Source organism: Bactrocera neohumeralis, chromosome 2, assembly GCF_024586455.1.
Source record: "Bactrocera neohumeralis isolate Rockhampton chromosome 2, APGP_CSIRO_Bneo_wtdbg2-racon-allhic-juicebox.fasta_v2, whole genome shotgun sequence".
Taxonomy (NCBI): Eukaryota; Metazoa; Arthropoda; class Insecta; order Diptera; family Tephritidae; genus Bactrocera; species Bactrocera neohumeralis.
In genome coordinates, this window is record NC_065919.1 from 69,991,920 (window position 1) to 70,013,540 (window position 21,621).

At 37.6% G+C, this 21,621-nt stretch overlaps 1 protein-coding gene across 1 annotated transcript; it reads right to left on the bottom strand.

Annotated features, from left to right (window-relative positions):
* Nucleotides 1-4,243: 4,243 nt before the first annotated feature.
* On the bottom strand, nucleotides 4,244-20,652 carry LOC126763170 (major royal jelly protein 1-like). The gene is made up of 4 exons (XM_050480490.1): nucleotides 20,366-20,652; nucleotides 5,424-5,677; nucleotides 5,167-5,354; nucleotides 4,244-5,104 (listed from the first exon to the last, which is right to left on the bottom strand). The coding sequence occupies exons 1-4, from the start codon at nucleotides 20,650-20,652 to the stop codon at nucleotides 4,244-4,246; spliced, it is 1,590 nt and encodes a 529-aa protein (XP_050336447.1).
* Nucleotides 20,653-21,621: the final 969 nt, after the last annotated feature.

The window sequence follows — 21,621 nt, forward strand, 5'->3', positions numbered from 1 at the left end:
TAAAACAATAGTCCTAGCATTGGGTTAGAATTTTTCTGCTAAAATAAAGCTAACTTTAGTTCATACAACTATAAATAGTTCAATAACAATTAGGCCTTTGACCGCTTAGTCAAATAGTAGAAGCATGATTGTCAGTGACTAGAAGTGTGTAAGGAGTGCAGTCAGAAATCAGGATGCACCAGAAGCCCAAATAAATGAAAGTTCGGTATGCTTTAGGGAACTATTTCTCCAAGCGACTTATTGATCTTGCTGAACAGTCTAACAAACGGAGTTAAGGAATTCACTCAAAGTATACAGAAAATCGTTAATTTAAAGTCCCTTTTTATTGCAATAAACTTTTTCGAGACGAGTTTTTCGTCTGGCTTCACAAAGGACCGAACATAACAATCTAAGTGAAATCCCTCTGTCATGCTGAGGGATCCAACATCTAACCTAATCTAACTTTAATTTTCACAGAAGGTGAGAGAAAGTGGTTGTCACACATTTAAAATAAAATTCTAAAATATAGCGGTAAAATGTTCGACCTAAAGTTATGAGAAAGAGAACGATAAAATGTATGAAGAGTAAGACAAATATAAGCCAGAAATAGCTCTTGAAGAAATAACATAGAGCATTAAAATTCTCTTCTTTAGCATTATTGCACTTAATTTAAGAGTTTTTCAATATACATATTTCTGATTCTTAGATTATACTTGTATTCTGTGGATTATGCAAAAAGTAGGGATACTAGAAAAAATAACAGTATGAGATCCAGCGTTTCTAAAAATTGCCCAAAAGAACGACTCTTCAGAAACAACTTCCATTATGTGAAAAAAAAATTAAGTATTCCTTGGTGGAAACCAAAAATTTACTCTCCGAGATAAAGACTTGACCACCTTCTTCAACTGATGAAAATATGAAGGACATGGTGCTTCAAAATTATCAGGCAAGTGTTAAAGAGATTACGAGACAGCTCCACATCTCCCGCGAGTCCGTTGAAATGATTTTGGTAGATATTTTGGGTATGAAACGCTCCTTGCTCGCTTCTTGCTCGACTCGTCCTGATAAAGCTGAAGAGTACCGCCAACAGGTCAGCTAGATCGTGCGATTTTACATCCCAGATTCATGGAGAGCATTATAACTGCCGAAGTGAACAATCATCGAAATGGTTTTGCTCATAGGTTTTTCGATATTCGTAGCGTGATGCATTATTAATTTGTTGCGGAAGATCAAACGGACAATAAGGAGTTCTATTTGGTTATATTGAGGCGTTTGCCTTCTACATCCTTTAAAAGTGGACGGAATTGTGGAAGAACAATTCATGGATTTTACACGATGATAATGCATTATCGCATCGAGCCACGAGTGTGACCGAATTTAAAGCCGAAAACGCTATGAATACCGTTGATCAACCATGCTATTTACAAGATTCAGCACTGTGTTATTTTTTCGTTTTCCTCAAACTGAAATTAGAATCTGTTTTCAGTCGATCAAAAAAAAATAAAACTCGCTGAAAACTCGTTGGCATAAGTGTATTCTATCTCGTGGTGACTATTTTGAAAGCAACAAAATAAATATTGATGAATATTTAAATATTTTGCGTTTTACAATTTCCGAGTACTTTTTGTTATAATATAAGTTAAAGATTTTTTTGTTTCTTTTGAAGAAAAATAGTCGTAAGCTTTCTTCGTCACTTGCAGATAAATTCAATTAAAAATCCCAACAAATCTATGTCTCATTAAAATTTTCAATCTAGCGGGCACATTAAGAATTACGCTAAAGTAGATCTGCGACACTTCCCAAATACGCAAACGAGCATCACACAGCATCAAAGTGAACTTCTAACTCAATCATAGTTTTATTCACCTTAGTAATGGAGCTCTTTGAACGCATTACTCGTCAGCAGAGACTATTATGTCGCCAGAATCCCACTTTCATTACCCGTTCTTAGCGACTTTGCATTAAGCGCAACGCCTTCCATGGCAAGTATGAGAAAGTGTGCAAGAAGCTGCTTAGTTTAATGCGCTCAAAGGTGACCTTGTCGCGATTACAGCGCCCGAGCACGCTTCGTTGCACTGCATTTGTTTTAGCAACAACAGCGGGCACGACACTAAACGGCAGCGCACAATTTCTTGGTCATCTTCTGGTCAATGCTTTTTCCTTAACCTCTTCTCCTCTCACTCTCCACCAGTCTTTTGGTGCACTGGGCGCTACGTGCATTTTTAATTAATTTCCATTTTGCGGTTCTCCTTTGCATTTCTCTTTCATTGCTGTTTTCAGAAATATTCGCGCATTTTATTTTGATTTCTCGCGCTTCTCCACTCTCCGCCGCGCACCCACTTTCCTCGAGCACGTACGCCCTTTAAGCGAGTTTGAATTTATGTGCGTAACTCGCAACGGCGAAGGGTGTGTTTGCACATTAGCGTGTCAGCCTGATACCGCTTTTTCGCGGCAGTAAAACTTTAAAATGCAAATGCAAATATTTTGCGAAATAACACCAGAAATGCATTTAATTTGCATGACTCAGCATTTACCGTGAATTATCTACTTCATTCCCGCGCTTTCATTGCATTTCTTGCTCTGGCCTGCAGTTGTTTTTGTTATTATCATTATTTTTGTTGTTTTATCTCGCATTGGTCTGGCGCATTTTGCATCCGCAACAGCTGCAACGTATTATCACGCGCCCCGCCCCTCATTCAACACCTTGGCCATCATTCACCGTACTTTATTTTCTTTTTCTCTTCTTTGGACTTGTCTTAAACGCTGGCAGCAAAGGCATTAAGTTGCACAGGTGTCCTGACTTTTTGCATTAACTACCGCAGCTCTTCGGCACTCTAAATATCGCCAGCTACCGCGCCATAATGTACGCTAAGCTAAATGAGTGAGTCCATGCGCGCAGCGAAATATGCAACAAATAATTGCATGCCGCTTTGTCGAATTTAATTAAAAAGTCTTTGCTGTGGAATTGCAGTCTAATTTTCTATTCGTTTTTCTTAAGTCTTAATCGTTTTTTACCCTTCGCATAATTTTAGTCGCTGCTCGCTGCTGCGTACTGTTTTATTGAGTTTTTACTAGTCGAAATTATGAAGTCAATCTCCCGAAATGGTTCATTTCTTCAGAAGTTAAATGCAAAGTGTGAAAGCGTGTGAGACACAGTTCAAATTTCAGAGCTTTAATTAGAAATTGGAATTTAGAACCAACTATTTTCTATTAAGTTAAATGAAATTTAAAAAACAAATGAAATAACGATTACTATTTTAGTGATCAAGATCACTGAAACCATTTAAAATACATAATGGACTTGAACTCAAAAAAGGGTTAAACAAACACAGAAATTCTGTTGTCGCCCAAACTTTTGAATGAAATAAACCACCGAAAATATGTTATATGGACCCTATGTGCAAGATGGAGGAGGATGGAGTCATGTGTAGAAGTTCACGCAAGTGAGGAAAGTTCTCTGATCGCCATTCACTAGGGAGTGGCCAGAAACGATTATTTTACATATGGCTCAAGCAGCTCACGACTACCGGTCGTTGACCAAGTATCCTCTGGGATAAAGCCAAAGTGAGAAGGCGAAACATCCCCTCCGTAGGGTTGTGCGCTGGGTTTGGGACCCGCCACCAAAAAAACGCACCCAATGAAAAGAAACAACAAGCCTGGGATGAGTGACCCCCCTTTTGATGACGACCATGGCAAACGAAATAAGGACTACGATCTAAGGACATGACTGGGTCTTTTATTAAGATTTGGCGAATGACAAAAAACTGGTTCCGATACCTTCGAATATCAAGAGCCTAGTAACAAAAGAACACTTGTTGATTTTCCAGACCTTAAGGCCACACTGATAGGGTTTGTTCGGTATGCCAGATTGTCGAAGAGTTTCGACGTCATATTCATAAAGCCAAAAATCACTATTGATGCGTTGAGGGTATGTTTCCAGCTACGTTTTAAAACATCTCTTTTGAAACCCAGTCATGGTTTTTGGAAATGATTCAGGTCTTTTGGTACGAGTCTACATTGAAAAAATACCCAAAATATTAATCAGTAGGGGTTGAATCGATCCATACAGATTTTAATATCTTCCGATATCTTTCTGGGACTAATACTTAGAATCTCAAGAGATTTTTTTACACTCATATTTCACTATTTATTTAATATTAACCTTTTTAGCTCCTTACACAAATCTTATATTGTACTACTTAAATATAAATTATAAATATCATATTAAGGTTTCAGTAAATTATCCAAAACACTACCCCAACCATCAGCAAGGTCTTCCTTGCAGCAGCTCATCCAAACCGCACCGCATTATTCGGTAGTTAATCTCATTGTAATTAATTTTGCCGGTGAAGGCTTTTTGTAAACGATTTGATAGCATCCAAACTTCTTCCTTTCCCCAAGGATTTCTTATTACCTTTAGACCGCTTATAAATTGCAGTTTTATGGGATTTTCAGCCAGCAAAACACGCGTTTGATACGTGTAAGGGTTACGTATGTTCCAGCCGAATAGCCCGACTGGCTCGTAGTGGCCACACAAGAGCACACCATTTGAGGTCATGGCTGATGCTCCACATTGCACGCCACGTTTGCCAAGCACACTGAACTGCTCTATAGCCGAACCTAAGCCAAAGTCCCAGAGTGTGCTGTTGTTTATAACATCCAATGGTATCGCCACTTGCGCATCATTTGAGAAAGAGTGAAAGTAGAGCGAACGTCTTAAGCCCAACCCCAACGGCGTTGTAGCAAGACCAATTGCGCCCTCCAAAAGCTCAAAGCTTTCACCAGCTATAGTATGTGTGCTGAAGTCTGGATCGGGATAAGTGAATTTATTTTCTATGCGCCAAGATCGGGCATTTTGCACATCATAAACCACAATACCGAAACCGGTAGCATCGGCCATATAAACGAAGGTTTGTTTGCATTCACCGCGTGGCGGTGGATCGGTACAATCAACATAAGGCGTAACAAAACGACTAACCGTGCTTTTATACATTTCCGAAGGTAAACGATAGCGATGCAACAAGTGAGTTGTAGCCACGTCAATAACGACGATTTGTGGTGGACAGAACTGTTCGTTGTCTATCTCACCGCTATCGAGTATCCACATACGGCCGCACGGATCGATCTGTAACGACAGCGAAACTATGAAATTTGTATGTTTGAAGGGACCTCACTGGAAGTACACACATGCACGCGACAAACGGAGGTGAGGCCATTACAGTCCTTGCCGTGGGACCAATGCCAATCGTAGCTGGGATACGGTTGCAACTCGGTGCCATTAGGGCGTTGCACATTTGTCAAATAGGCCAACGAATAGGGTATGCCTTTACCGAAACGCGGTATTGTGACAAAAATGATAGGCGAACCATTGGGCGCTGAATTGGAAAATGAGAATATGTAAGGTTCTAACTTTTTCTTGTCTAAGGACAAAGTCTCGTACTCACGCGTATAAAAGACATCTACATCGATCGGCAGCGCACTATCGGGGTTGTAGCGCCCATCCCGTAACGTTGCCTGTCGCTCAGCTGCGCTGGGGAAGCCGAACTCCAAGTTTCTCGCTTCGTACATTGTATTAAGTTCCTTATATCTATGAAATTGTTGCTGATTTTGTTGCACATATTCACCATTGTAGTTGTAGACCGTTGGACAGGCACAAAAGTTGACAAAGACCAGTAGTATATACAACTGAATGATGAGCCTGAATTAGAATAAGATAAAAAATATATATTTTAAGCTTTTGTTGTTTTACACTTGTAATAAAATAGATGGCACCAATCAATGAATAATATGTGCTCTTATATTTTTTTTTATTTCTTCGGAACCTGTTAAAAGACTAGCATGAAATTTGTATACCAAAAACCTGTTTTTGTCATAATTTATTAAGCATTTGAAAGCGAAATATTTATTAGCTATTAAAAAAATTAATTATCATGTTCTCACACACCTTTTAGGTAAAAACAAACAATAATTCATTATATTAATTCAGATCTACTTTTAATACTGCAATTCGATATTTAATAATGGTTGGCAAGTTGTTTAACTGAGTTTTACATCTTAAATATACTACATTAAGTATACCAAGAAGTTTATAAAACCCACTAGGAACATCGAGCTGAAATGATATCACTCGTCCTTTCCTCTCCTGAACTCGACCTTAGCTTTTGAATTGAATTATATGTAAAATCAGGAATTTTAGTAGAACCCTAATGGGCTGATGATTTCGGCAATCTGCCACCTGATCATGATGCAGTGCCACACATCTGAAAAGGCTGACGGGCTAATGTAGCAACTGCCTCCGTCGCGTTAAAATCCTGACTGGCCTTAGAGCACGTTCTCCGCCGCAGTCGTTAAGTTGACGTGGTAGGTGTACCACTAACCGTGCGTTCAAAGGTGGTTAGGTAATGCCTAACCTTCTTATCAATGGCAACGTGTAACTTTGCCTTGTAACTAGTTTGATAAGACTAGTATGAGTGCCAGTTGCGATGAGTGAATCGCAAGCAATTGTTAAACTGATGAGATTGTAAGGAAGGGTATCCTAGTCTCCTATCAGTGGGAAAGAAATAAGTTGATACACCTCCTCTACTCGTGTGTTCTACTACTGGATAGCTGAGCTTCGCAGTAACTTGGAAAGCGCTGGACTTTCATGATTTCGTGCAAGATGCTTTTATATCAAGATCGATGGTAAGCGACCCCGTGAGCTTTTTGCCTCAGTAAAGCCAGCCTCTCCGTAGGTGTGGGAGTTCTAGCCAGCTATTACTCTATCGGCACTCATGCTATAAGGTTGAAAATCTTAACGGAATCCAGCTGCAGAAGTTGTATAAAAGAAGACGAAGTGGAATTATCTAAGCACTTCGTTGTCACGCGTTTGTGAGGTCAAGGCATAAACTCTTGGTAGCTCATACTTCTAGACATTCCACCAAACTGATGGAAATAGAAATTAATCACCTGAACAAATTTTTACTGGCCACAAGACCCTTTTCTGGCTTACAAGTTCGAATTACAGAAGTTCTATTCTTGTGGCATGACAAAGAACTGCATAAAGTAATCTAAATGCGATCTTTGGATCCATAATTAAACTTAAACCTTTCTCCATAAAAACAGCTTTTCATTTGTCGAAACCGCCGATATCGGACCACTATAGGGTAAGGTTCTATATAAGCTGAACGCTGAAGCTCAAATTTTAATATGGAATCATTCTTATTTCTGATGTGTATTGCAGTTTAAAATTGTGAATCAGATATTAGACTATTTCCACTCTGACTAGACTTTTTTTACTTCGACATAAAAATTGAGGACACCCCTATGCATAACCTTTGTGCAATTAAAGCAGAAAATAGATTCTAAAATAAAAGCCATTTCTACACGATCTAACACTAAAAGTACTCGAAAAGTACCAAAATTTCAGACGAGTGTAATATTTATATCATACATATTTGAGACACTCATCTTGATAAGAGAACTCAATTAATGTTCAAAACAATCTCACTTAGATTGATTAGATGAGATTAGATTGGACCAGCTACGTCGGTTGAGTCCAATTTTCGATGACTCGTTCGAGTATTTCGACTGGTAACAATATCAGACATCGTTCTCACCAGCATCATTTTTGAGGAAATATGAAGCGACCCACAATCCACACCAAACCGCAGTTTTTCCTGGATGAAATTGCAGCTCTTGAACCATTCCAGGTTGTTCTTCGTCCCCGTGTTCCATTCGGTCGGATATTATCTAATAATGAATTTTGGATCTCAAGAAGGGTGATGGTTTGTTGAACCATTTGTAAACGCTGTTCAGGTGTAAGTCTTTCCATGATGAAATGCCAAACATTACAGACCAAAAATAACATGAGAGCTTGACACGACTCAGGCAGGGTCTGTTAAAAAAAGCTATTGAAAATAGTACCTTTACTTGGATCAACCGTTACAAGCTAATAAAATTTGAAAAATGCTTCATTTCTGTGAAAGGTTGTATCACTTATACGAAGCAGCTTCAAATTAGCGAATAGAATATATTAATCACTGTTACAATCACGTCTGTAAAGAATTAACCGTTTTAATGACAACATTAGTTACACTAGCTGTTACTGGTTGTTTCTTGCCAATTTTGTGTTGTCTAATCCGAAAATGATAGTAATAATTTCCTAACACGAAGGATTGTTTGTGTGTAGGGGTCAAACCACATCCTTTCACTAAAATTCCAAAAATAACTGTACGTGATGAAAATTTTTTGAACTAAAATTCGTAATCAGGACACCTTAAATACCCTCTGAACACATCTGTCGCTAATTTTTCCTTGAGATTTCTTAAGTAGTGTAATTGAGGTGTTCATTAAAATTTTAAATTTAAAATTTATATATATTCAAAAAGTTTACTATGCAAGGAGAATAAAAATGTTTTGAAAATATGTCAATTGTTTTCATACTTTACTTCTAATGCCCGGTTTCAAAGTCCACACTTAAGTTGTGCCCAAATAAAATCTTAGCTAAGCATTGTTTCGGACTGAGTAGTCATTTGGGTTTCACAGTCAATGCTTAATTTCTATAAAATTTTAAAATGATATATGGCAACGTTATGGGCAACATATGTTTTACAAATGTCATCCATAAAAATATGTTTGAAATATTTAAATTATAACAGGAAATACATAAATTTGCGAGGAAATTTATATCGAAAATGGATGAAAACAACAAAAAAAAAAAAAAATAAATAAATAAATATATCAATATAATGGATGAAAACAACAAAAGAACGCCGAATTTTACCGCTAGCGAGTCGGAGCTCCTATTGGAACAGGTGGAAAACCCAATGCGATTCCATATTTTTTCACAAAAAATAACTTCTTATTTCTTATTATTCTTCTTTTGACAAATAACTGGAAATACAAAACAATTCAAAACAAAAATCAGCTGTTACTTAAGCACTGCTTAAGTCTCCCATTTTCAGTAGTTAAGCATAACTTAAGTCTGAACTGTAAAACACTATTTTCCTGTTTTATCTTAAGCACAACTTAAGTATGGACTGTGAAACCGGGCATTAGTATCTTAGTTCAGCAGAGCTTCGTAGATAAAAAACAAATTTTAATCAGTTTTACTTTAAACTTTTTTCACAAAACAAATCTGTTAGATTTTTTCAATTTTGTTTTTGTAATTGTAAGTTTTTTTTATGATTTTCATATAAACCAATTAAAGTAACTTTTCACTATACTCTATTGTATAATGTACATTTATGTACGTATGTATCATTATTATCTATTATCAAACACTTAAACTCACATTTTGCACAAGACTATTTATTTCTCACTTCAACTAGTAAACAAATAATTTCAATAAGAAAATCTACTCGCATTTAATATTCACACCAGGCGTGGCTAACCCGAAAACCGCACTGAATGTAATATTTCAATAATTTTTGATCGCAGTCGACGATCTTCGAGAGGTACTTGGTAGGTTTGATTTACTTTCATTTACTTTACATTACGCGTTTTGGTATATTTGCTCTGCTACCAATCTAATTTTCAATTTTTTTTTTCAAAGAAACAGTGTGAGATTAGATATTTACACGCACATGTGTGTATTCATAATTATATTTAAGCTGATTTCGACAACTGGTTTCCCTACTTGTGACGCTGCCGAATGGGCAGCTGGTTAGCAGCAATGCATTTGTTGACTTTAAGCGAAACAATTCAGATTTTATGGGGCGAATGACTGCAATAACGGTTTTGTAATGTTACTGTTGTTGCGGTGAATTGTTGGCTTATAGACTTTCAAATATTTGTTGTTCATTTTTCAGACCTTTAAACAATCAAAGCGGCATATTTTTCATTGAAAACATTTCTATATAAAAAATTATCGGAGAAGTCTGCGCTCTTTTTAACGGCATATTATAAGCGCACAAATGACGTGTTTTTCCTTACAACTGCAGCTGTGCTGCTGGCGCGGCAAAAACGCTTTGCTGACCGCGAATGGTCACAAGTTTGATTATTTTTTGATTTTTTTTTGCCTGCCTCAATGAACGCAAACCGTAAATATGGCAACTTTCGGCGCATTTATGGTTGCTTTGTTGATATTGTGTTTTTACCGTTATACAAAAACAATACATTTTTAATTTATAACCTGCAATTTGTAATTTCGCCAACATTTAGCCAAAAATTAAATGCGTATTTAGCGGCAACAACCAAAGCCACCGCGAAATGAAATATAAAAGCGGGCACACACACACAGAGAGAGAGAGAGAGAGACAGTAGAGCAAACAAAGTGCAGTGGTATTTATGCAAATGGGTTTCAGATGCGATTATAAAAACCTGTTGAAATAATATTTTCATATTTTACGATCATATATTTTACGCTTATGCGCGTGTGCGTGGAGCAATACTTCATTTGAAGCAATTTTAATGCAAAAATATTAAACTGAAAACGTTAAGAGTCGTCGTGGCTATTGTTGTTTGTTGTTTTTTGTATTTTTGTTGGCATTGTTGTTGTAGTAAACTGAAAATGCTGCCGATTGCTGTTGGTATTTTTGTTGTTGTTGTTGTAGCTTTTGTTACTGGTGTTTATGCTGTTGTTCTTTTCATTTTTGTTGTAGTAAACCGAATATCCTAACGGTTATCGTTGTTTTTGTGGTTATTATTTAACTGTTGTTGTCTTAATCGGAAAATGTTACCGACTTTGGCGTTGCAATAATTTTTGTTGTTGTTTTTGTTATTGTGGTTAACGTTGTTGTTGTTATTTTTTTTGTAGCAAGCTGAAAATGCTGCTTGCCGTTGAGACTGCACGGTTATTTTTATTGTTGTTGTAATATTAGTAGTTTTTTGTTGTTGTTGTTGTTGCTTTACATACATACATGTGCAACGCGTGAATAATTTCGCAAATATGCGCAAAATATTCTATGCATATGCATGAACTCAAATGCAAAACGCACACACATGCACTTATAACCGAGTCAAAGCTTTATTGTAGCCCAACTCACACACAGCCACACACATGTGCACTGTTGTGTGGCGCACACCAGACCATTTTGTGGCAATTAATGCACTTTTGTTTATTTACATTACGCACCGTAAACAATAAAAGTTGCAACAATGATACCAATAGCCACAACAACAACAATAACTACTACTAAAACCAACGCCAGAGCAAAAACAGCAGTAGCGACAAAAACCATCACAATACCAACCACAACAACAAGCGCAACAAATAAAACTTGTATAACAACAATAAAATTACAATAAATTACAATAGGTTGCATTTTAATGTCGATGTTGCATGCAATTTGCAAAGAGCTCGCATTGTTTGCGCTCTATCATTTTGTGTTTTGCCGGCAACATTGTTGCACAGAAGAATCGCAAATGATGCATAGTTGACAAATAATAACAACAAATGTAATAATAGCATTAATACCGAAATAATTGTCGGTTTGAGGCGCATGCCACACTTAACGCTGCACAAATATGTAAGTGGCAGAGTATAATGTCTGTGTTGCACACACACATTTACATCGACACTACTTGCTGCAAGTAAGTTAACAACAATCAGAGGGGAAGTTACAACTTTGTGTGAAAGTAACTGTGTATTTATGCCCGTATGTGTGTTTGTGTACGCTTGCAACAATCGTGTTTACCGGACATTTTTTCTGCAACTGCAGGGAGTATGGAAGTTCATGTTTGCCAGCAATTAAAATGAGTGACGCATTCGGACTGCTCTGAGTATCAAACAAGCAGAGGTAACGGCAGGTGAGGGGCAGTAAACAATTTCTCGGTGAGTATTTCAACTAATTTTGAAATCTGACTATGTGCAGACCGGTATATATGTGTGAATGAGTGGTTGTGTCACTTATACTATATATATGTGTATAAGAATGACTAGGGTTTTTGTTTCGTTCACCGATTGCCAATCCGCTGAGCATTGGGGACATAAAACAGGTCAATAAGAAGTTCTTTCTTACTTTTCCCTTACAGTTTATGGAAATATATTTTTTCATAAACATGCTACTGTGATAAAAAGTACATTGAGTGTGTATACAAAATTCTTCCAATTGAATTTCGATCCTGTCCAATAAAACGCAGTTTTGTCAACGCCTTTTCCAGTTCTCGAAACAGTCCGAATAGTCTTTTTCTGGTATAGTTTTAAAGACCTCTTTTGATTTCGATTTTATCTCACCAATCGTACCAAGCGGCTTACATCCGACTACTGACTGCTTGACAAAAAACCACAAATTTTCGATGGGGTTGATGTCAAGGGACCGTGGCGGCCAGTCCATTACCTTAACATTCTTTTCCTCAAACCACTTTTTAACAACTTGACTTGTGTACTTGGAATCGTTGTCGCGCTGGAACGTCCAAACAAGTGGGATTCATGTTTTCCTTAATCCAATAAATGGATCCTACACCTTGCCAAGAAAAACTTGCTCGAACCATGATACTTGCACCTCCATGTTTTACCGTTTTTGTATGAGCTGAGTTTTTGGCAAAAAAACTTCGCGAAGAGTGCAGTATTATCTTGATGAAGAAACTAACTAAGACCTGACTTCCGATATTTCTTTCTTGGACAACAAACATTGTTTAAATTACCTCCATGTTTTACCGTTTTTGTATGAGCTGAGTTTTTGGCAGAGAAAATTCGCGAAGAGTGCAGTATTATCTTGAAGAAGAAACTAATTAAGACTTGACTTCCGATATTTCTCTCTTGGACACAAAACATTGTTTAAATTATATTCCAATATTCAGGTTTCTTATTGGCAATCGACGATTTTCAAGCAACAAATGTTTTATTTCTCGAACGATGTCCTCGCCCTTAGAGGTTGATGTCTTCGTCCGTAGAGCAGTTCGTCTTTAACGCTTTCTCGGTCGGGTTGAACTCACGCTATCACTTTTAAACATTTTTTTGTTTATATAAATAATGAGCATGACGAGCTGAGTCGATTAGCCAAATCCGACTATCCGTCTGTATATACGGGAGTCCCTTAAGTTTGCACATGTCCTTTACTCTCTAAGAAACTTCTCATTTGTCGGAATTGCCAATATTGGACTACTATATCATATAGCTGCCATACAAACTGAATGTGTTTGTATTGAAAGCTTTTTGTCATGGGTTATTGTCTAGGGCAATATTGCAATCTCCGAAAATATTAATATCGGACCACTATAGCTACAATACAAAATGACCGGTCCAATTCATAGTCTTGTAAGAAATTGTATATATGAAGGACATTACAGCTTCGGTGTTAACGTTTTTTTTTCTTATTTTGACTAAATGTTGACTCTAGCATATTCTAAAAATTAGAGCTCGAACACTAAAATATACTTAAATCTTTACTGAATTGCCCCAATTAATATTGTGTATTTATATTCTGCGTGCATGATTGTTTTTTTGATAGTGCTGACATGCGAAATCAGCCTTGATTTGGTTAAAAGGGCTAAATTTCTAAGCCAACTCTATCTTCGACGCACAGTTGAAAATTAATGGATAAAACATAAGAGAGTTTTTTTATAATGTATAATCCAGAAACTAACCAAAGATTTTAGTTTTGCGAAGTTTATAACCGCTCAACCCATAAAATTGATAACTTTTTTATTTGAAAGACCAGACAAAATTTTACAAAAATATTAAACAAAAATTCCCTGAAAAATGTCAAGCCGTTTATAAATCACTATAATTATTACAAACTACGACTTTTAACACTCGACAATTACAGTTATATTTAGGCTTATAAGAGCATTTCATAATATCTCTATCTTTGATAGAAGAAAATATTTTTGGAATTCTTAAGGCTATTTCGTATCCTCATTTACATAAGTAATTATCAAAGCTGCATGGAGCAGGGAGAGGTGGAAACATCCAGGCTGAAACTGACATTATCTGTCTCGCATTTTGTAGATTTGTATGGTCTTATGATCCGGCGTTCTAAGCTGTCCTAGTTAGATCCTTTTTAAAATCGACCTATTAACCTAACCTACATAAATCATAATGTATTTTGTTAGTTCCTCTACTCTGGAATATAATGTGCCGAAAAACGTACATATCATTGGGTTCGCAGTTGACATTGCTCTTTTGGTAATAGCCAAACACTTATGGGATATCGTTATGATAACCAACACAAAAATATCGCAAATAAGTGACTGGTTCGAAACTACCGGACTAACCCGAGAAGTTGCTACATTCTGCACAAAAGGTGGAAGCATAACCACCCAGACAGCCATCAAATATTTAGAAATTGTTATTGATGCAAGAATGACGTTTAAGGAACACGTGTATTATACGTGTTAAAAAGCTTTAAAAGTATGCAGAGCTCGAACTCGGTTAATTTTCAATACCCGCGGACCAAAACAAAATATAAGTCGACTGCTAGGCGGAGTATTAAAGTCAGGCGCACAGATATTGGAGAAGGATCTCGAGATTAAATCGTATCGGCGCGGCCTATTTTCCACATACACCATTTGCGCATTAAGAGTATGCTCCGCGCTTCGTACGGCATCTCACGATCCTGTCCTAGTAATCGCGGGCTTACACCCGCTAGATCTCTTAGCCAAAGACCTCAAATACCCTTTAAACGATAGAGTAACACCCACAACTCTACACGAAAATGCCAGAGTAGATACGGTGAAGCATTGACAGAAACAACGGGAAGACAGCCAAAATGGTCGCTAGGCCTTTCGACTAATTAAAGACAGTGAGTCATGGCTCAATAGACCGCATATTCTAGTCTATGATTTCACTTAACCCAAACTCTCACAGGACATGATTCATATTTGAAGTAATTCAAACACGAAGACAACGAATTATGACATTATTACGGAGGCGAAACCATCGAGAATGTAAAGCAAACTTTGTTCCATTGTGGGAAATATGATCAAGAAATGCAAATTTAAAAAATTCATTCGGGATAGACCCAACTCCAGAAACCTAGTGTATCAAATGGTGGAATCACTAGATAAATGGAAAGCCGTGTGCGAAGTAGCAGCCAAAATAATGAAACACCTAAGAGCTGGAGAACAGCAATGTAGAAGAGATCTAAGACAACTAAGACACGACACACAAATCATGATTGAAACAGACACGAAGGGTTTGTGGACAAAAACTGTACAAGGAGGGTTATGAGACAAAACGGGTGACGTAAAACAGCTTGTTACTGGATACATTACGATCCAGAGCTAGGTATGAGTAATACTCAATCACCCATTCGACGTAATACTTGACGGTGGTACCGGGAGGATCGGTACAAGACAGTAGGAGCTTTAGTTCGAATTAAAGTTCCACATTGACACGGAGTAAAGGCTTTCGATGCTTCCTTCTCGTAAAAAAAGATCATCATCACTATTTAAATTTGTCTTTAGGCATGTACGTAAAACCAGCGAACACAATTTGCATTCCTGCCGCAAAATCCCTTGCAATTTAAATACATGAAATCGCTTTTATTTCTTTTCAAGCATATACATATGTACAAGTACATAGAAGTAAACAAGTTATTATAGTTGCTGTTGAGCAAATCGCAATGCAATGACCCATTTCAAACATGAAAACCACAAAATGAGCTCCCACTTGCATCTACTCCAGTCGTTTGTTGGCAACTTTAACGCCAACAACGAGTACGCCAAAGCAACCCTACATACTTTCAAAAACACACAGACACATACAGAGCCACAGTGATTCGGTTGCATTTACCGTTTTTGGTGTTTAACAATAAAATATTATTATATAGCTCACTATTCATAAAACATCAGCGGAGGTGAGGGGAACTGACGCCTCTTCAGCATATTGGCGTACGCATTGAAGAGGAAGGCAGGAAAAGAGAGCAGAAGAGAGCCTTTACTGTGTGCGATTCATTATTTTTTTGCTGCTGCCACTTTCACTAGCTGCCACAAGTGGTGGGGCAGGCAATTGCCGCTCCTCTTTACAACTTACCTGCCGTTGGCGGGTCGTTCGTTGCCGCCATCTGGATAATTCCGCTGCCTGTTCTCCACATTTAACCTGGATTTCGAGTGCTTTTGTTCTCGTCGGCGAAATTAACGAAATTATGAAATTACATTTTGCCTGTACGGATTTCAACAGGCAATTCTTCGGTGATCCGCCTACTTTGTGTTGCATGTTGCTGCCACTGCTGCGTCGACTGCCGGCGCTGCTTCAAGTTGTGCCGCCGTCAGTATTGTTTGCGTGCAAAACTTACGAAATGAGGCGCAAAGAGTTAAGAAAAGTAAGCGAGAGAGAAAGAGGGGAGGCGTATTAAAGAAAGTCGGGGTAGAAGGCGAGCGACGCTGGCAGCGCTGCAAGCAAAAGTGTTCAAGCTTAAGCTACTTGATTAGCAGTACGGCTGCATGGCGACACGGCTCTGAAAATGCAAAACGAATTACAATGCAATGAAGAAATCAAGAAAGTCAACTACAACACCAGAAATTGAAAAGTAAATACAAGAGCACACATCTACACGCATAGGCTGTAGTAAATATGAATTCGTTTATAATTGTGAAATACACGAAAAGCACATTACAAGACGCTCTGGCGCCTGCCAAAGGACATTGCAAGGACACGTAATGGAAATGAGCATTTGAGCGAATAATTTGAAGGTGTAGCAAAATGCAATTATTTTAATCTTAATGCAGCTAGAGTATGCCGGCAATTTATTTCTTCTTGCAATCACATTCCACTCATCGCTACACGGTGCCATGCACACATTCTACATATTCTTTAGCTAGCAAAATGGAATGTGCTTACTTATGTATGTCTAAAGAATTTTTAATTCTTGTTCTGGAACCAATTTTTTTATACCCTGAATAGGGTATATTAAGTTTGCCACAAAGTTTGTAACACCCAGAAGGAAGCGTCGGAGACCCTATAAAGTATATATTTAAATTATCAGTATGTTGAGCTGTGTCGATTTAGGAAACTTCCTCATTTGACGATATATGTATCTTCACGACATTTGGTATGAGTTATTGTTCATAGAAATAATGTAACCTCCGAAGAAATTGTTCACATCAGATTACTATAGCATATAGCTTCCATAAAAACTGAACGATCTGAGTCAAATGCTTGCTTCTGCAAATTCGTCGTGGTTTATTCAACGCTACAATAGTTGAAGAAATTTTGCAGGTCGGATAACAAAACCTGCAATATAAACGTCTAAAAGATCAATTTTCTTTAATAAATAACCTTAATGCTTCTAGCAAACAACCTAGCTAAAAAGAACTAGTAAAATACTTTCCTTTGGATGAAAACAACTGGCCGATTACGTCTTTATATTTACTTTAACATATGGTTACTAAAAGAAATGCACCTGTGAAGGGTATATTAGCTTCGCAGCCGAAGCAAACGTTTTTCTTGTTTTTATTCTATATATTCTATATATGTATATGAAAACAAAGACCATATATGTATGTGACTACTTTGTGGATGCTTTGTTTTTAAAATTTAATGTGGAATGTTTATTATCGTTCGAAAGAACCTTCTTTGGCATTTAGTTTTTGAGGAATATCTCTTTCAAATGCAGCTACATCTCAGATGGTCCATCCATTGAAATGACTTGTTCGAGCATCTCGACCGGTGAATGACACGCGAATTACGATATGATATGTAATTTATCGGAAATTACATATCTTTCGTTTGAATAATAAAACTCCGGCTAATTTACCGTACTGTGCGGCTTGCCGTCCAGTTTATTAATAATAATTTTATTCTTTATAAAAATCTTATTTGAAATTTACCGTTGTGCTGTTGACATTCCTCAGCATCAACGACCCGGCATATCTTAAATAAACATAACAGTGGCATTTGATTTCATTTTTAAAGGAATTTATTTGCTTATATATTTCCTTAAATGTATTTTGCAATTTAAATGTATGTATAGTTGAATCTGAAGATTCTACTTACATTTTAGAGGAATAAAAATTAGAAAATACTTGTATTTTTCGGTTTGAAAGCGGTGGAGTTGTTTGACGACGCAACTCGCGTGATGTTTAGCTCCAAGGCCTGAATCGAAACGGCATTGTCCATATAGACGTTAGATTTTACATATCCCCAAAAGAAAAAATCTAACCGTGTGATATCCCATGATCTTGGCCAGCCCAAAACGTGAAATTATCTGCTCACAGAAGTTTTCTCTCAATAAATGCATAGATTGATGCGATGTATGGGAAGTGGCGCCGACCTTTTTGAAATCAAATGTCGCCGAGATCACGAACTTCTATTTCAGGCACGATAACGGTCCCCATTGACGGTTACATACTTATCAGTTTTGAAGAAATGTAGGCCGATGATTCCACCGACACGGGTGATGGTGTTTCGAATAGTATGCTAAGTAGACCGATTATGTTAACCATAAGTTGAGCAAAGTGCGTGAGAACGTTGATTTTCGTAACAAAATTGAACGAACAGTTTGTGAACGTTGTTTAGGCGTTAGTCTTTCCATGATGAAATACCAAACAATACTCAATACAAGTAACATGACATCTTGTCACGATTCACGTATGAACTGTCAAAAAGAGATTTAAAAAACATGTCAATGTCGGATCCTTATAAAAAATAAGCCTCTATATTTTTCCCGGAATTCCCTTTCCTTGCACCGACCTCATACGAGGGCTGCTATATATATTCTGGCCTAGGGCAACACTAAGTGTTGCCAGGTGCAATCTGACATTTCCATTGGAAAGTTTGACATTTTTTAGCATAACATCACTCAGAACGTTTTGTCATTCAATCGTGAATTGTTTTATTTACAGGGAATTAAAAAATTCATCTCGGCCAAAAAATGGAATTAACTCGTGAACATTTTCGTGCGATCATTTTTCACAACTTTCGACGTGGATTATCACGACAAGAGTTCATCGATGAACTAAAATCTTTGTATGGCTATGAAGCACCATTCTATAGCACTGTGAAAAACTGGTACAACGAATTCAGTCGTGGCCGACGCTCGCTCAAAGACGAATTCCGTGAAGGTCGTCCAAAAACAGCCGTTGTGCCAGAAAACATCGATGCCGTACGTGAACTGATAATGCAAGACCGTCATGTAACATACCTTCAGACAGAGGCATGCCTATGCATTTCTCCCACCAGCATACATTCGATATTGCATGAACACCTGGCCGTAAAAAAGGTTTGTTCTCGTTGGATCCCGCACAATTTGACAATCGCTCAAAAAAAGCTCGTGTGGATTGGTGTAAAGAAATGCTGAAAAAATACGTTTATAAATACGTGCTTCAAAAGACGTTTATAAGATCGTCACAGGTGACGAATCATGGATCTATGCGTATGAGCCCGAAACAAAACAGCAATCGACAAAAAAAAAAAAAAAAAAAAAAAAAAAAAAACATTTTCGTTGATAAATGTGCCTATTTACATTATTAGGCCAGAAATATATATAGCAACCTACGTATTGGCGATCAATTTTGATTCAAGAATTTTTTTGAGAGGTCTTTAGAAATGGAAATCATAGTCAATAAGGCAGAAAAGGGCGTTTACACATAGAAAAAGAAAGCAACTGCTGATCCAAGCAAATATTCCTTTTAATATTATTTCAATATGGGTAACTCGCTCGTAAGAAGAAAATAGTTCCCTCTCAAGAGTAAACGCGAAAACACGACAAATATATACATAATTATTAATGGTAAAAATATATTTATAACTCCTTTCAAAATATTTGAATAAGCTTATTATTTTACCCGTATATCGGTCAGAAGTGTCTTGGCAAGCAGAGCAGCGGTAAAGATTATCGCCAAAAGGCGTCAAGCGACTTCAATTATACTGGGTGCCAGGTCCTAAAGGCTTTAAAGGCAATAAGAGATTGCGAAGAGTACTGTACGGCTGTCAAAGAAAATCGAGTGCGATCAACCAGTGTTCAAAACTCCAAAAGTCATCGGCAAATCGGCAAATCGTAAATATATAAAGTTCCTATTGGCCCTCGATAGAATGGACTTTAGAAACATGATCGGAATACTCACTGGTCACACATGACCGCAGAATGGGCCCAACATATTGAAAAGACTGCAAAAAATGTCAGCAACAAGGCACTAGCGTAATAAGGGAGCGATAGAGGTACTTCAAAAGAAACACAGTTTTGGTAATGCTTGAGGAAGGTTTTAACACTTAATCAACTCATTTGGTAATACTTACTTATATAGCGACATTTTTTTCTAATTTGTATACGAGCACACAACTTAGAATCTGGTTTGAACATGCAAGTAAAGAGCATGTATGTATATGTAATTTCCACAGTTATTGAAGTAAGTAAATGTAAATTCTTGTTTGTACATATGTATATATGCATATGAGTAGCCAGCTGGGTGCGTGTTTCAATTATGGTCAATAAGCAAACACCTGCAGAACCCGCACCGCGCACTTACGACTAAATTAATGCTATCGCAAACAAGCCCACACACAAGTGCACACACATGCACGCACGGATGTTTGCGGCTTATTTGCAGCACATAGCGGAAACGGAACTCTAGCCCAGCCCAGTTGCCGCAAATACACGCGTCTTCATTGCCTTCATCAATGGCCTGCACGCCACTTATCACACGCCACTCTCGACTCCATTCGCCATTCGCACTTGGCGGCTGCCGCTTGCCCCTTGCCCCCTTTGTAAACTGGCACTTGTCACCTGGCACCGCAGCTTGAGTTTGCTGCACGCTTAAGCGCCTTAACCAACAACACCTTTGTATGCTTGCGCGGGCCCCAAGTGCAACCATTATTATTGTTGCTGTTGTTTCTGTAGCTGTAGTTGCTGATGATATCTCGAAGCACGCAGTAGCGGGGTCATTATAACGATATGCTCGCAGTTAGTGCGGCGCGACAAGTTTATTATACTGAAGCTGTTTTGACTCCGACGCGGATATTGTTATTATGCGACGCTTTGCCAAAGCTCGCGCTCATCCTGACTGCCAAGCGGATAGCGCGAAATGCAAACAACGCAGCAGGCATACTATACATACTACATATATAGGCATATGTGGCTATGTGTATGACTTTAGCTCACACCTTTTGGACACACATAACAGTCACCTACACACAGAGCATACAGATGCGTATTTGACGCTCTGGCATTTAATTGAAATTTTCACACGCAGCAAAGTGCTTAAACTTCCCATTGAATGCTCATCAATTAAAGTGCGATTATTAATATAATTAATGCGGACTTGTGTACAATTGTTTTCGCTTATTTTTCATACATTTGCAACAATTTGCAACTCCGGTTTTTGCGACTCGCCGCTCATTCATGCATTTCCAGCGTTTTTGTTGCTTTTTCCGCGTTTATTTATTTTCATTTCAACTTTTGCAATTTCTTTCATTAATTTTTTAACTCTTGCAACATGTTGCTACAAAGCATAATAGTTTTGTTGAATCTTTTCATTTATCGGAACTGCCGGTATCCATGTGGTATATCGAGAATATGAAAGACGTACGGAAATCAAGACCGTTTATGGAAAACTAACTCTCACAAAATTTGGTTCATATTCAAAATAACGGTACATTCTCTGAACAAATGAGAATATACGGCTAGAAAGCAGTTGCAAAACATTTGTCTCTAGAACCACACCGTTGGTTGGTTCCTTATTCAGATTTAGTTATTTTTTTTTTTTAATTGCTATAAAAATGCATCTAAAAAGCGTACAATTTTGCTGCGGCCGAAGATAATATTTTATAATTCTATTTTTTAT

What these genes read in the sequence shown, in the direction of transcription:
- LOC126763170 (XM_050480490.1), bottom strand. Translation starts at nt 20,652, where the DNA reads ATGGTTGCACTTGGGGCCCGCGCAAGCATACAAAGGTGTTGTTGGTTA. An exon ending in CAAATAAGCCGCAAACATCC is followed by an intron (nt 5,678 to 20,365) that starts GTGCGTGCATGT and finishes ATTCTAATTCAG; the next exon opens with GCTCATCATTCAGTTGTATA. An exon ending in CCTCCGTTTGTCGCGTGCAT is followed by an intron (nt 5,105 to 5,166) that starts GTGTGTACTTCC and finishes CTGTCGTTACAG; the next exon opens with ATCGATCCGTGCGGCCGTAT.